This window comes from Bemisia tabaci, unplaced genomic scaffold (genome assembly GCF_918797505.1).
Source record: "Bemisia tabaci unplaced genomic scaffold, PGI_BMITA_v3".
In the NCBI taxonomy this organism is placed as follows: Eukaryota; Metazoa; Arthropoda; class Insecta; order Hemiptera; family Aleyrodidae; genus Bemisia; species Bemisia tabaci.
The window spans coordinates 29,299-46,265 of NW_027311745.1; the positions used below are offsets into that span (position 1 = coordinate 29,299).

The 16,967-nt window shown below is 35.6% G+C and overlaps 1 protein-coding gene across 2 annotated transcripts; it reads right to left on the reverse strand.

Moving 5' to 3' along the window:
• Positions 1-204: 204 nt before the first annotated feature.
• On the reverse strand, positions 205-16,937 carry LOC109038646 (ubiquitin-protein ligase E3C). 2 transcript variants are annotated; one of them, XM_019053771.2, is made up of 17 exons: positions 16,692-16,937; positions 15,971-16,180; positions 15,037-15,270; positions 14,024-14,202; positions 12,428-12,630; positions 11,170-11,345; positions 10,560-10,717; positions 9,406-9,656; positions 8,448-8,644; positions 7,847-8,045; positions 6,160-6,393; positions 4,822-5,066; positions 4,227-4,439; positions 3,415-3,543; positions 2,795-2,921; positions 1,523-1,653; positions 205-749 (listed from the first exon to the last, which is right to left on the reverse strand). In XM_019053771.2, exons 1-17 carry the CDS (start codon positions 16,809-16,811, stop codon positions 579-581), a joined length of 3,177 nt encoding a protein of 1,058 aa, XP_018909316.2. In that variant the 5' UTR covers positions 16,812-16,937; the 3' UTR covers positions 205-578. The 2 variants fall into 2 exon arrangements, with proteins under 2 accessions (XP_018909316.2, XP_018909315.2); XM_019053770.2 differs by having other exon boundaries at positions 11,170-11,348.
• Positions 16,938-16,967: the final 30 nt, after the last annotated feature.

The following is a 16,967-nucleotide window of genomic DNA, read 5'->3' on the forward strand; positions in this document are numbered from 1 at the left end:
CGACCCTTATCGGAAAAATAAAATTTTTCAGGAGACAATAAAAACTGCTGAACAGCCAGAAAAGGAGTGTATATTTGCCAAAAAAAAAAATTAACATGGTAAAAAATACCCGAGTTAGGTCATTTTCGGACAAAGAGATTCAATTGAGGTATAGCCACCATGGAGAAAGGTCCGTCCTCCCCGAGAAATCATAAAAAAACTTGATCATATGAAAAACAATATTTATTAAAACATATAATAAAACTTTTGAAAGTACATGCCCAGGACTTTGCCAAAACAACTTGAAAGAAAATGATTCGCGACACACTTTATTACACTTACAAAAATTACACATAGAAATAGTCCAACTTTACAAACAATTACAATCGTTTCGTAAAAACTGATGTACAATAATTGCAGATAAAATCACAATTGAGAGTATTCTCACTGATAGCTCACCTGCATCGCAAAATGCAAATTTTATTAACAAAATAGTACCGCCTCCACCGATAGTGAATTGAACGGAATTTTCTGTCCTTCATACATACCAACAGATTTAGAGGAAAATATTTTCATGCCTTATTGTTGCCGAGTATTGCTTAGCTGAGTTCAAAACCAGCACCTGATTGAATGGCATAAAGGAGTTTATCTTTTAGCGACTGGTAGTCTGTGAATTCAGGTAGTTTCAGAAGATTCATACACGTGCTTGATGTTGGGAGCCGATCCACAGATGAGCCTGCAAGTTGTATGCAAAATGGTGGATCCAGTTCCTGCCCAAAAATCATTTAAATTTTATTTAAAACTTGTCACATTTAAGATGAATATTTGCGGGTTGGCACAGAATTTAGGAAATTAATTTCCCTGACACATTTTGGTAAAATTCTCTGGCAATCAAAGATATGCCAGATGGTCAGAAAGACACAATTTGAAATAGTTTTCAGGCAAAAGTTGTTGTTCGAAACATCTAATTTAATTCAGAAAGTGAATAAAGGTGACTTAACAATTTCATCCTGACACTTTTGTCATTTTTCCTAATATTTCAAGGTTATTTCTAACATTTAAAATTCCTTGACATTCCCCTGTGACAGGCCCCAGGGTTGACTGTGGCAACCCTGTGTTTTTAGTACCATCGGTTGTTACTTTTTGGAAAGAGATGAAGACTGCCGTTATTCTACATATCATCTCTCATCTTGGAAAATAGATGGTGCACAATTTAAAAGAGTCATTGTTGCAGGAAATAACTGGAAAATTTCTACAATGCTGTAAGTCCTTAAAAAATTTTTTTACACCAGGACAGGGCTGGATACAATGTTGCATCAATATTTCTGCAAAATCCGAAATTCAAAGAGGCAAATACACACTCTAATTTCCGTTGTAATGGCAAAAATTGACAGGAAGCACTTAATGAAGTATAACTTCTTTGGAGAGAATTGATGACAAGAACACTGGCATCCACCTCCATCGTCAACCAAAATGCCTTAATTGCAAGCAGCCTTTTTTTCTCAAAGATATTTTTTTGGCTTACAGTATCAAATTTTCTTACCTTAAATCCTAGTAATGGAGGCCGCGAGCAACTTGTCACAAATTTCAACACTTGCTTCTTCTGCACCTCACTAAAATCCTCCATAACCCTCCAAAATAAGTCAATTGTGGGATGTTTATCAGAGAAACCACCTAAAACAGAATTAAAAACAGCATTTTCTGAGTTATAATTAAGTCCTCACTCTAGATGTCAATTTCTGAAGGAGCTCTACAGAAAACCCAAAATAAAAATTATCTGAACCCGTGTTCCTCAATTTTTTTAGACTAACTGAGATGACAGTTATGAACCCATTTGCTAATAGAGAGTTAGTTAGTTAATTTATTTTTAGACATTCAGCATCTTAGGCTATAAACCTGTTTAAAAAAAATATGGAAGATGGGCGCATATACAAATATTCAGATTTTTAAATTAAGGTAGGCAAAAAGTTTCAATAGTTTGGTTGTGACATTGGGTTCATCGCAGGTTAGTGGGTTTGTATTCCTTTTGGCTGTTGGTGAGTAAATCGATGAGTGGAGATCCCTGAGGGCAGAGCAGTCCATAATCACGTGTTTGACGGTGAGAGGTGATAAATTGCAGAAGTTACAGATGCGTTCATCTTCTTTGCAGATGATATGATTGTGACTGAAAAAACTGTGACGAATCCTGAGACTCGCAATTTGAACTTCACATGATGTCGTTTTGTGGTATGATGTTCTTGGATATGGTATAGGGGCTCTACAGAGACGATGCAATATAAATACAACATATAACATATATACTCGTGAGGGGCACCTCAAAACAACTGTGCATAGATGAGTTGACTCAAACAATTAATAGGCGAGTTCGCCCAATTTCTCAATAGATAGCAATGATAGCACCATGGATATTGCTCTACAGATCATTCAAAAGTATTCTGTTGCCCTTCTGATTACTCATACTGCTGGGTTTGGCGGGCAAAAAATGCTAGTTCAGGAGTGATAAGATATTTTGCTTATGAAACAGGATTTTCGCTAACAATATTTGACGAATGAACACAACATTGCAGGGTTTCCGACTGTCTATGAAAATAATAAAGAGCAAAAAATTTTCAGTCAGTACTAAGTTAAAAGCTTTTGCAAGCTTAATTTAATTGACTGCTCAAAAACAACCTCTTTTTCAAGCACTAATGGTATTTCTTTCTCTTCTTTAATGGGAAACAATTAAAACTAAAATTGAATGAATATTTGTCACGAGTAGGGACTTTAGAAGCAACGATTTCAGTGTGAAGAGGCTGAATGAAGTTTCAATACTCACCACTATAATAGGTGTGACTTTTTAAATCAGCTAAATCTACAGGAACCTCAGCGCCAGAAATCAGTACTTGAAGCTCTTTGCTGTTGAACATATACAACCAATCTAACGGAATGACATTTGCTAATCCCTGAAAAAAGAATCATGATCATCAGAATTTGAGTTCAAAAATAATCAACCAGCGAACATATGAACAAAAATAAGGCCAACAATTTTTACACAGCATTTTAAATGGACTTTCCGTATAAATAGGAATTACCCAAAAAAACCATTGAAGTTCATGCCTTCATTCGAACTTAAGCAGAAAGTAGTGCTGCGTATTACATCATTGACATAATCTACCCTCTATTTCGGTGTCTTGTCTCATCCAGTAGTTGATTTCCGAACTTCCTTTTCTGAGAATTTTTTTCAACGTAAGATTTGAGGAGGAAATGAAAGACGTTTTTTTCTAAACCTCAGACCTTGTCTAAGGGTCCATCATAATCAGGTATTGAAAAAATCATATTTAACATGGATTTTTGCTACGCTCCAAATTCAAGATCTTTCTCTCCTAGTTTCTAAGTATCAGTCCAATAAAGAATTTTGAAAAGAAAACTTTATTTTATAATAAACCCAAAACTTACTTGCTTGAAAGCAGAAACTTGCGCCCTAATCTGTTTATTCAGTTTGTAATCTGCCATTTGATGAATGTATTCTATCCTATTGGCGTTGGTTACAGGGATGTTTGAACCTCCTGGTTTTAATTCATTCACCTGTCAAAAGAGAAAGAACTCAAAATCAATGAAAGAGGAAAAAGGATGAACTGCTGCAAAGTTTTACGACTATGTTTAAAAAAAAGTACAGACAATGTTTAGCATAATTGAGGCAGAGGTTCCATCACTTGCCTGCCTCAGGACGTAAAAATTTGGAAAGGTCCTAAAAATTTGGAAGGACGGAAACTTTTTAAGGGTTAATAGTCAAATATTAAAGGGAAAAAGAGGAAAAAAGGTCGTAAATTAGGAACTTGAACCGTAAACTTTTGAACCGATAGGACGGTTGGTGGACAGTCAAAATTCCACCAACCGTTCTATCGGTTTAGCGTTTTAAACTGCACCGACTCTTTTAATGGGTTGCTAAAGCTGTTCTTCACAACGCCCTTGATAAGATGAATGTACAGGCTAATAGTAGCCTGACTATATAGCCAGCTATGATGATTCAAATAGTTGCCAAGGTGGGAAATGCAAAAATGGACAAAATCCGAGTATATTTATGAGAGAGCTTACAAAGACGCTTTTTGAAGCCCGGATATACTTCAGAGGGATCGGCAAAGGGTTAAAGAAAATCCTACTTTTTACAAAGCGGTTAGTTCATTTACGCTCATACACATTAATTTCAAATCAATCAGTAAAACCCTTGTGAAAATTTTTGAAAAGAGAGATAAAAAAGTCAGTTTTACCTTGCACTCTCCAAAATCATTGGTCATAACGGTAAAGTCCAAACCAAGATCCGCTACATCTCCATCGTATGTTTTAAGATAAAGTAGATTTCGGTAAATGACCGGATCTAGAGACGCTAGATTGTGAAAATCGACATCGCAATTCCGTCCTGTTATTTTTGATAGGAAAAACTCAGCCAAGGGAAGTTCAACCAGTAAGTTTTCATACATAGCCTAAAAAAATCCGACAGGGAAAAACTTGAATACAAACTTAGACTTGGAGTTCAAAAATACTTTAAGAATGTATCATTTTCACTTTTTTCCTGGAACTTATTTTAGTTGAATTTTATTAACAGATCCAGTAAAGATTTGTTACCTGCCTGTTCAAGCTGTGCCAATTTAGCGTGATAATAAAATTTTATTTTGATGCTTTTACAAGGTCAACGATAGCAGTCCAAATACCGAGTAAAATTTGTCTTAGCCTTCTAAGTTATCGGCAAAGGTCCCATTCTCCATGGATGGTCATAATTACAGTAATTTATTTTGAAATTAGCTTTTGTTGCAAAATTCCTTAGATTTTGAAAAATGATGAGAACTCAATCAAGAGGTGCCATACCTTTCCCAACATTCGGCCTATGAAAAAGTAATGTGGTTGAAAGTTTTGATGCAGCAGATGAACGTTTGGGTTGGGGTACAATAGATTGTCGGTGGTCAGTCTGAAGAACCCTCGGTTGGGGTCAAATGCTGTTTTCAACAACTCAGCTAGAAACTCACGGAAAAGACCTCCTCCATCGATGCCCACTTCATCAACCCCTATTGTACTTGTTAATTGGACACGCATGACGTTCCGCAGATCTGGTTCTGAAACAAAGAATTTTGAATTGATGTTATAATACAGGACGTTATTTTGGTTACTTACTGTAGTATAAATCTTTGCAATAGAGGAAAAATTACTCTCTTAATTGTTTGGTAAGTTATACTCTTGGTTCTAATGACAATAACAAGGAAATGAGACTGAGCTTATTCTTCAATAGCTTAATATAGAGTGTTTCGAAAGTCCCGCACCACCTCTTTAATCTCTAGGGTTCTTGCTTCTTTTCTGAATGATCCCTGCAAAAATATTGTGTCCCTCTAAAAATGTTGGAGGGTTCTCAGAGGTCATTTTCTTTGAGTTAAGAAAAAAACACTCGAAAAATTTCAATTCTCTATCCCAATTTGTTAGAAAGTTACATGGGTAATGCATGGTGCTGGTGGTACGGAACTTCTGGATCATCCTGTACAATAAAGCTGTTGCAGTTTTTTTCTCTATTTATCTATTTATTCATTATTACTATTATTAGAGAGTACATAAAAAGAGAGAATGCCTAAGTTTTTCATTTCATATTTACTCAAATTTTAGCTGAGAAAGACTTTTAAAGTCGCCAAAAATGCAACTCTGTTTGAAATGGCAAAACATCGTGCCAACAAATCTCATGAAGGATTGGCCTTCGTTTATTATTTAACCCTTGTTTGTTTATTTACTTTTAGGTCACAATTGTAAAAGGAAGTCATGTTTCATGAGCATGCTTGCACTAATACTACTGTTTGAAGTGAATATTTGTATCCCTTATTTGAAATATTATCATTTGTTAGTGATTTGAATGGTACGATGGCCATGTTGCATCGGATTTAACATGGTTGAAACCATGGGTTGCCGCCTCATTAGACATTATAAGCTTTGAGCTAATGAGGAACGTTCTTTTTGTTACAACTTTAAGCCTCTTTTGGTCAGCCAGATACCTATTTCGAACTTTATAAAACTTGAAAATGCGGTTCTCACAAGAATCTTCGTCAGAAATGTCTCCTTCCAAGGTAATTCCTGGATCTTACGACGCCCTGTTAGTGCTCAGTGCAAGTGCTCTTAAATAAAAACTTATAAAACATCCAAAATGCAGTAGGTTTAGATTTTACTCACCATTTTCTAGGGATAATTTTTCAAAAGCATCCTCATACAGGTAATTCCGACGTACGCCTATTCTAATTTCCGAGCCATCGAAGAAATGAGAGGAGAGCCCGCGATGGATCATTTTATCCTTGTAAACCATGTTTTGAAACACTACCACACGTTCTTGGAATGGAATTGTGAATGGCAGCTCTTTGAGAATCGTCATGACCCTGATTTCTTTCGTTGATGGTGGAGGTCCTTCCTCTGCAAATCGTGATGATAAACACCAATTTTAAACATACGACAAAAATTTGAAAGGCTCCTAACCAAAAAAAAAGGCTAGAAGTGTTCAGTTACCATGTTAACAGTTAAAATTCTCCAAGATAAACTCTCGTTCCACATTGCGAGGGGCTTGAAAATTTGTTACTTTCGTATCTTCAGTTTTTATGTCACATGCTTGAGAAAGAACAAGACTTTTCTTAGGAGAGGGGGAAAAAAGGAGAAGAAAAATACGAAAAATACAGATTTGAAATGAATAAACCGAGCAGAGTAAATCTGAACTAAAGCTAAAATTGTTTTTTACCCTGAGAACCACTGTGGGGAAAAAACAGAAGCTTTGAAACTTTTTTTAGGCATGATCAGACTTCCATTCTATAAACTGCGAGACCTCCTAATTTTGCATAACTGATAAATTCATATATCACTAGCTCTTTTCCTTTTGTGGAGATATAATATAATTTTTTTCAACTATAAATTGAACTGAACAAGTGTGCATCCGCATTTGATCTTTTCCATGATCTTGAAACGTTTTTCGAGAGGAATCTACAGAAAAAAAACAAGTGTGCTTTTCCTCTGCTGAATAGGCACCTATTTGAAATAAAATAAACTTCAACGGTGCTTGATTATAATACTGGTTACAGTTTACCGAAAATTTAACAGAGAGCTTTCAAAGTTAAAAAGACAAAACTTTTCATGCTTGAAGTGAATGTTGTACAGCTGTATGCTGGTCACTTCAGTATTTTTCATTGCGTTTCATGAATTCATCCTTGTGTAATTTTTAGTGCAAGCTAACAAAGCTTGCACAAAAAGCAAAGCTTGCAAAGCTTTTGTTGGCAAATGAATATGAACATGAGTATCCTCCTAAAAAGAACTAAAAATCAAGGGTGCTGAGGATGTCCAATCTTGAGGTCTGCAGATCTTGTTAGATTTGAGGTATATCTTGGGCCATAAGACAATTTGACTTTCTTTATTACTCATCATCATAAAACTAGATCAAACCACCTATTATTTTGTTGTGAAATTCGGCATTCTTTTTTATGAAGTTAGACATCATTCTATGAAACAAAAAGAAGTTAGTCGATAAGCAAAAATACTGGATCACGAGAGGCACCTTGCTCTTTGAAATTTGTTACACCCCTGCTGAGAAGAAAAAGTTTTACTAAAAATGAATGATTAAAGCTCTTCTAATCTTCTATCCCCTACAAATCATCTCAAATCTCTAAATCTAAACCTAATTAACACTCCTATTCTTCTATACCTAAAACAAACTAACAAATTACCCTCTTAATATTTCCAGACCCCATCCAAGGCCGCAGGATCTACCCGATAAAACGCATTAAAACCATAAAAAAAAAAAAAATGAATGATAAAGCACACCTCAGCACTTACTTCACATACAATGTGTTAAAAATGAGAGAGAAAGAGAGAAAAAATTTACCTAGCTCCTCTCTTGTTAGACTGGGTCTTTCCATGAAAGGACGATACAAAGCTCGCAGCCTGCCTCTTCTATGCATTGAGAGAGTCGTGGGTTTTTCAAACTGGTGCAAAGATATGTTACTGCTTACCCAATGATTGTCTGGACAGAACTGTCGACGCAAATCACGGGCGTTCAAATTCCTTAATAGCGCAACGCAAACCTGTAAAGTTCATTTCTTTAGAGAAGCAGTTACAAGTTTGACAATGTTTTGTAATTCATCGATTAGTAAAAAGTTGGTTTCATAATTAAAATCACGGTATCTTTCGACTATTTTTTTTAATGTCTCAAGGATTTTAGAAGACAAACCAAATGAGCGATTATCACTCTGGTTGCATTCAATTGGTAGCTTACTGCAATTTTATCAATGAACATTTTTTCCATATATTATAGAAAATGAAAATTGCGATTTAAAACAATTTACTGAATCAAAATCACTACTTTATCAATGCTCATTATTGACAATATTATCTTTGAAATAATCATGATGAGTTTAGATAAAATTGCGATTGGGCGGCAATTGACTACTGATGATCCTAAAAATAGAAAGCAGTCGTAAACTTACTTTGAACAGATGAGCCCATACAACAGTATCAACAGACTCAAAAGTACTGGAGGAAGATGAGAAGCCTTCAAATCTGTACTGGTCTCGAACACTGGGTCGTGTTTCAGGGTAAGCCAGCTCCACGAGACCCAAAGTTACATCCCTCAAAATTAATGTCATCTGAACCAGTGACGAAAGAGAGAAAGGCATGAGTCCACCTGTAAAAATTCAAATTCACAGAAACTTTAAAATTCAGAAGACTGTACTAAATAGAATTAGGGAGAGAAGATACTTTGGGACATCAGTAAAACAAATAACAGCTTTGTGTTCTTGGAATTGACTTAAAATGACAAAAACATCATGATACAGAATAAAACGTCTCTGATGGACATCTCTAAAATTGCGGGAGGACGTTAAAGAACCTCACAGTGAATTTTTCAGAATCTTTTGAAAATTAACTGTTCTTGTTAGACCAACAGTGCCAATCCATAGTTATTTGTGAGAGAGCCTGTCAAAAAATTGTCCTTTTTCGTGGAAACCCAATTCAGAACCAAATCCACCAAAACCAGTCCAGATTTATTTGCGAGAGCGCCCATCACAAGATTGCCCCTTTTCGGAGGAACTTAGAGACTTTGTTAAAATGTGGCCAAAACGAAACCTCATGATGAGATAATCTTCCACTAAAAGTTTTGGCTTGAGTTCAAAAATCATTTTAGCTATAAAGCAATAAAGTTCAAATTTTTTTACCATTGAAAAATGCTGTTATTTTGAAGTTCCTTAATTGAAAAAACAACTTTGGTTGGTCCCATATTATTTTCTGAGGCACAATATCTTATCAGTTGCCGTTGCTGTGCATCCGGAAATAAAAACAAATTGACTAAAGTTATTTTTTCAAGCAAGGAACTTCAAAATATTACCACTGCTTTCGTACAAGAAGAAATGTACTTTCTCCACAATGAAAAACTGAGTCCGAACTTACTCGGTTGCTGCTGATCATCATTGTAGAATTCACCATCATGCAAAGTAGCATTGAGCAGAGAGAATAATGCGCAAAACGTTGCCAGGAGAGGGACGATACGGTCCGCATCAGTAGGAGTTAACATAATTCCAAAAGAAAGATCAGAAAGTAGAGATGAGGAGTTCCCAAATAAAGTTGCTTGCCTTACAGACAAGATGGCATTCCACAGTTTGGCTAGGAAACTTGGCTGCAGAGCAAGCAGATATAAAATTCTGAAATTGAAAAATATTATTTTTACACAAAAATCGCAAATGCTCTGAAAGAGGACAAGTAGTGACCAGTCTATTGCATCATGGCCAATACCCATTGGGTTGCTGGACAGATTTACACAATAACATACTGTTATATATAAAGACCGAAGAGTTAAAGGAAACCAAAAACATTATCAATTGATCAATCGTAAACTAATTTGTAGGATGATTTTACCGAGACAAAATAAAATGTTCTCTGAAACACTGAAATAGGGCAAAAGTGATACGTTCCTTTGTGTAAGAGATGATGAGCTTGTTAGTGGGTTTCTTGCCTACGAACGCGTTCTAAAGTCTTTTTCTTTCAGTCACTAACTGAAAGAATTTCAGTTGTATTGCAACTGGTTACCTTACAGGCATACAATACCTGTTATACAGCAGATTGTATCTAGATTTTGAAGCCCTCTCTATACATTGCTGCAATTTACTTTGAAGAAATAATGTTGTTAGAAAGACCCCATGATTTCTACCGAAAATTTTCTCACACTGATATTTTTTTTCTTTTTGGACACTTCAAAAATCCCCAGGTGGTAATCTTGCGCTTTCCAGTTATAGCCCTATCTTCTTGCAGTCCCTCATCATCAACCAGCCCCAAACAACTATTATTTGAGACCATCTTTGGGTCGCCTAGCCAAAAATCGCATGGTTTTAAAAAATCTTGAAATTTCTTTACAGATGGAATTGTTTTATTCTCTCTACTCCTGAATATATCATTCAACCCCCACCAACCCCCATTTTTTCGCTTCAAGAAAGGAATATATACTGAAGCAGTCGTTTGAAGGCTCTTTAGTCCCATTTGAGTTTGATTTTAAAAATAAATTTCATGATATGAGTATCATTTCACATCATGAAAAATGAATTGCTTACTTGTACTGATGAACTGCTTGTTTCTGTGAAATCAAGAGGTTATGGCACAATTTACAAAGAGACTGCATGACATGGCTATCATCACAATGCTCCACAGCTTGAAGCAAATAGTTGACCCTGTTAGGATTGTTTATCAGCGCACTACATTCACGCAGTAGCTGAAAAAAAAGTAAAAGGTTAGAATGAGGATGGTGAAAATAAAGGTGATTAACTTATAGTGAACCAGAGAAAACAAATCTCATAACGTCTTTATATGATACATTTTATAATTGCATATAAAGTTAAACACAGAATCAAACACTAGTGTTAGAATATCAACTTAAATAAGTTGGAAAAATGTTATTGACTTTCAGACCTACAAGCTTTTAAAGTTTGTGATTGCATTTTGCTTATAACTCAACATTTCACTATGAGTACCTAGTTTTTACTCAAAGATTATCAATTTTTGGCCCATTCATTAGACTTTAAGAAAAATTTTGCTATGAAAACACGTTAACTTAACTAAACTTATAACATGTGTACGTCTACTCACCAATTTATCAAGATTCCCACAAAATTGTTAAAGAGAACAAAATTTATATATGGTGCAGAAAAAAGGGAGAATACATACTTGGGCTTCATGTTTATTCCTATATGCATTTTCAATGTCCGCTTCTTCATCAGAGGAGCTATCTTCATTATCTTCTGTGTTGGACTTTCGTAAACCATGCAATTTTGTTATGTTACAGCTGAGTAACGCTAAAACTTGCAGATGCTCTGACAGTATTTCCCAGCTGACGTTTTCAGCTGCTGAACAAGAGAGAAATGTCCATATTTTAGAAATTATTAAAATTAAACAAAATTATTTGAAAGTTGATCATTTGTCATCAAATGGTAGGGGTCTACCAACAATGGACTTTTTTAAAAAGTACTTTTCTGTTTTGAGTACTGATCTTTTGGCAGCTGGATTAAAAGTATCATTATACTTCAGTCGTGGTGGAAATCGAAGTTGAAACCTTTAATTACCAAGACAGGGGCCCTTTACACATAGAACTGCTATGAGCAGAAGGAATCTACCTGCAGGAGGGTTTTAAACGCCTAAGTGAGCTTGAAATTGAATAGAATCTTGAGTGGTTTATGCTAATGATACTCGTTCCATGCATTGTAAGATTTTCCAATCTTGTCTGCATCCCAATCATGCATGTGTTTTCAGTCCTAAACTGCCACGCACATATCTTTTTTCAAAATTGATGAGGTGGTCAAAAATTTTAAAACGCTCCTTAAGAATGTTTTGATTAGAAGTCCTTTGGAATTTCCACAAATATGTTACATGCAAGTAAGGAATACCTTAGGAGGTTTCAAGTCAAAGCAATATCAATATGCATATTATTAAAATTCACCCCTAAATGAGGGAAAATCATATTGATGTTAAATTTAGAGATAAGATAAAAATTTCTACTTCCAAGATAGACTTGCCTTCATTATGTTTTTGCATCCATCATATCAATGGCTAAAGTGCAAGGCCTTGTACCTCTAATGCAATGTCTCAAAATTTCCGCTCCATTTTTATCTTTCGAAGAAAACCAAGCTTTTAGCTTGAAATTTATGCAGAGTACACTGCTAAAATAGAAGAAAAATCGAGGAAATTTTCAAGAAGTTACATTGACTAGTTTTCCAAAGAAAGAATAAAGTATGACAGGTAGTCTGGAATGTTGCAAACGGAGTTACAAGGTTCTAAACTTTGGCCATTGATTTTAAGTTTTGCCTCTAATACTAGGTCTGAGATACAAGTCAGATATATAAACATTTACACTTAAATAATAAGTTTAACTGTGCCTATGAAAAAAAAAAAAAAGACGGCCACCAAAATTATTCGAGCCATGACTTACCCATGCATTGTTCTGTGAGGGCTAGGACAGAATAAAGTAGATTGCTCGAGTAACTGATGTTCTCTGAAGTACGGATAAATTGTAAGAACTGCTGATGAGGGAAACCAGACCATGAAGAAAATGCGGGTAAGAAGAACATTTTTACGGGTTCCGACAATGGGTGCACAAAAAAGTTATTTGCGAATTCTTCGTACACTAAATTACTAAGAAAAAAAAGAAATACTTATTAGAGCGGTTTTTCTTAAAAACAAAATATACAGAAGAAAAGCCTTTTCTGAAAAATACTGATGAAATAACACCCCAATACCCCAACCACTGATTATCCCACGCTTCAGTTATCTGAAGTAGTCATGACTGACAATGAGTTTTTGGTTATGACAAGTTGGCTGATACAACAAAAACCGATTTTTTGGCCGAACAGTGTAAGTGGTTTTTTGCGTTTCTTTCCCATTGAATGACTATGTTTTACAAATCCAATGTAAAATTAGCCAACCTTGTATTTTTTGGTTACATAGAAATGACATTTTTTCAGTCTTTTCTAGGTGATTTTGATTATGTGACGCAGCCCTCACCGTAAATCGTCGGTTAATAGGAGCACTATTACTGTATCTGGACCAAACCAAAAGACTAAATTAATAATCTTTTAATAAAATTATTTAGTTTGACCATTTTGGAAATATTGCTGGTTACACTTTAATCAAACTTCATAGTTTATGCGTACAAATCATCATCTGAGCCAAAATAGTGCCAATTTTACACCATCCTCAAGAAATGAGAGAATGATAGACGGAGAAAACTTTTGCATGAAACAGATTTTTGTGAAGTAGACTCCATGAAATTCAATAACATTCCAAACAGTAAGTTGAAGGTGGTTTAGTTTATAACAGTGTAAATAGTTGGCACGAAATTACACTTAAATTCAACAGTTTTGAGCTCTGATCATGGCAAATTAAATCTTTAAAATGTAAATTCTGGAGAACAAGGTTTCCTGAACTTCAAAATATGTGCAGCCAGGACTCTGGTTTAATGTAACCCTTTTGGGGCATTTTTCAATTAAAAATTTTTTGGTGAGGTCTTTTTTAACCTGGCTAATAATTGCATCTAGTGAAATCTTGAGCACTCAAGCTTGAAAGAATCTAGTTTCCTCATATTGCTTTAATAAGAGAGAATAGAAATCAAGATGGAGCCGATTCTGAAAATTTTGAAGATGAGGCTTCTTCTTTGGTTCTGTAGCCATTGAGGGTTAGGCTTAGTTAAACCATCAGAGGTAAGTAAAATAAAACTATGACAGAAGAGCTTTACCAGGAAACAACTGCAGTCTGTGCAAGTAAAGACGAGTAAAGATACACATGGAATCCATGCCAAATAAGATAATATATAAATAAATTCAGCAAAATGGAGGAATGTTGTCTTCATTTTTGCACATAGTTCCAATGTGAAAATAGTAGGTTTTCTTTCTAACAACAAAAGTGTTCAAACTTGGTTGACGTGAACTCTAAAAGGAGTTCATGGGTAAAGAGGAATTTTTGCACTAAACTTCAGCCATGTATTGTAAATAATATTGAATAAAATTGAAATTGATGCCAAGTGACCTACCTAAATTTTTGATTGACACTATTTGAACTTAAAGCTATGGGTTTGACAACTAAATCAAAGAGGCAGCCTGCAAGCGGCGTTGGTGGTGATGGAGAGACATTCAATAAAGGAGGCGTTTTGGCATCTAAAAATTCCTTCAGCCTTCCAAAAAACCCCCGAGATACTAGAAACTCAAGGATCTGAAAAAGAGAAAAGTTTCAGGTATTGAATTTGATAGTCACACAAAGCAAAAAATTAGTTCTCGAACAGCCATTTTATTAGTGAAACTGCGTAATCAAAATTTAGAATTCCATTTTATTTTATTAAGTTGGTTGTGGTGCTACCTAACACTTGGTTACTTTGTCTTTTTTAATTTTGCACACTGTCTTGTGAACCATTGCTGGCAAGAAAGTTCAAACAATCGATGTAAAAGTTATGCTGTGAGACCAAATCGAATATTAATTTTACATGATAAATATTAATTATACGTGTCACAAGAGTGAAGCAAGCACCAACAAATGAAGAGGCAACTTTAACGTTGACCGTCTAATTTTGCCTTTCTACTATTTCTGAAATATTTCGTCCAGTTTGAAGGCCTTTAAAATATAAACTGACATTGGCCATAACTCGTCCAGCACTCTTGCCATTGTTAGCCTTGCAAGAAAAATGTGAAGATTGGGCGATGATGCTGCCTGGTAGAACCAGAGCGAAAGCATTGTGATAATGCTTTCAAACTTATTTTGCCAGTCAGGATGTCATTAGCTGGCAAATGACATCATCAGTACACCTCCTATCATTGGCTGTAACATACATACTCCATTTAGAAGGAATAATCTTCAAAAAATGCTTTCTACTTCCTAAGTAACATAGATTACCTACAATAAATTACAGTATTTAGTATTACAAGAAAATTAGGATTTTTTTGTGTCACAATATATCTCATTTTAATGTTTTCCCCCCATGAAAATTGCAATATGAAAGTATAATCTTGTTGTAATTTTTAAACAGCTTAAACAGGAAGTTGAAGTTCTCACCTCAACTAGATGTTGTGTAGATGTTTCTTTGCTGACAGAGCTGTCATTCACTTCTGATGTGAATACTTCTAAAACTCGCAAGGGAGCTGCAACTGATTCAATATCAATTTTTAACAGCTGAAGATTTAGGAAAAGGAGACGCTTGAGTCTCCAACGCCATGGAGATGACTTGTTTTGACAACTAGAAACATTCACGGCTGGAGATAATTTTAGTAAGTGTTTCGCCAACCAAATCTGAAAGAAAAATTTTCAAGTCAAAACCAATGTACTTAGTATTTAGAAGAAAATTCTGACCAGTTCTGGCCATTCCACCATTTCTGCTTACCTGAAGAATCAAGATTACAGCAATCTAATGATTAAGGAAAGAAGTGCCCATCAACGTAAACTCCCAAACAACGTAACTTGTTTGCAGTGATTTAAAATCTCTGCTATTATATTGTTTACAAGGAGAACAAATCAACATTATACCTTGAAATTTTTTCCAGATTTTACTTGCACCGGGAAGAAAAGTCATAGAAATTTTGGGACCAAGACATTGAGTCCTTTTCCATATGAAAAATAAAGTGTGACAGGAAGTCAATGACGTCGCAAACCAGGATCCGTGGTTTGGGAGTTTCATCGTTGATGTGTTACGAGCACATCCAGACTTTTAAGCAGATGTAGACTGGCCCAGCTAAAAATGGGCAGGTCTAGACTTGCCCGGGTAGACATGAATCTGCCCATATGAAAAATAGTTGTGGGGAAGGCTGCATTTCAATAGGTAACTTTTCACATTTCGAGGTATGTAAGGGTGAAACATTTTTTCGTAAAAATGTTCTTCCATTGGAGATAATTATGTAAAGTGGCAACAAAGTCATGGATAGTAATGATGATGATGATGGTGATGATGTGATATGGTACTCTAGAATAGTATCTACAGATTAAGTTTACTGACCAATCGATGGTTATCCACTTCAGCTTTGTAGAAAAACAAAAGCCGTGTTGATAGCTGTCCCAGGGCATTGAGATCAACTGACTGGCGCTCCGACTGCTTCACAGCTTGGTCAAACTCGCTACGGAGAATTGCCTTGACTTTTTGACGGGCAATGAAACTTCGAATTGCAGCTTGGAGTTGAACTGCACAGACCAAGCGCTTTCTGTCATCCTGAAAATAGGGATAGACGTTGGGTCAAGCTGACATTGCACCGCATTAACTGTTCGATTTTGACAGATCTCTTTTGCCAGAGAAGATTGCTCTTGTCAATTAGTAGGTACTGGACTTTGATTAAATTGGTTCTTCAATTCTACTTACATCATATGAGAAAATCCTCAATATCAGGCTGGAAACCTGAATCCAACCCAGGAAGAAATGTTGATTAAAACTTGAAATTTAAGAGGATAGGTGAATTCATACTCAAGACCCCTGTTTGAAGGCTCAATAAAACATTCATAGCTCGTCGTATCAATTGATGGAACATCAGTACAAACAGGGCTTAGCCATCAGAAGATCTGGCAGTTCTTGTTCAATGCGAACAGTTTTATAATTTTGTCGGGAGAGTTTTGAGGACGACAAATATTCCCGAAGATTGTAGCATGAAAGGAGAGAGCAACTTGGAGGATAATTTGATGAGCATGGATGATTCAAGAAGATTCTTAGATAAGAAAGCAAAACAAACCTCTCTCTTCTTCCTGTCAAAGTGAGCTTTCTGGAGGAGTTCATCTCTTTCCTGTTTCCGACTGGCTCCAGCTAAATTCTGCTCCGGTAGTCTCCGAAATTGGCCCTCAAAACTATACATTTTTCACCAGTTGAGTGCATTAATTCACGAAATTGCGATTCATTAAACTTTTACAAGATGACAAAAACAAAGAATTAACCTTATCACCACGGTAGAGGAAGAACATTGACAACAGCCATGATCAGCTGTGATTGGCTCTCTGATTAGGCATGCTGA

Coding starts and splice junctions, on each gene's coding strand:
- LOC109038646 (XM_019053770.2), bottom strand. CDS start 16,811: ATGTATAGTTTTGAGGGCCAATTTCGGAGACTACCGGAGCAGAATTTA. Junction 15,271..15,970: donor AAGTGGATAACCATCGATTG/GTCAGTAAACTT, acceptor TTTTTCTTTCAG/ATTTGGTTGGCGAAACACTT. Junction 5,067..6,159: donor AAAATTATCCCTAGAAAATG/GTGAGTAAAATC, acceptor TCTTTGTTTCAG/AACCAGATCTGCGGAACGTC.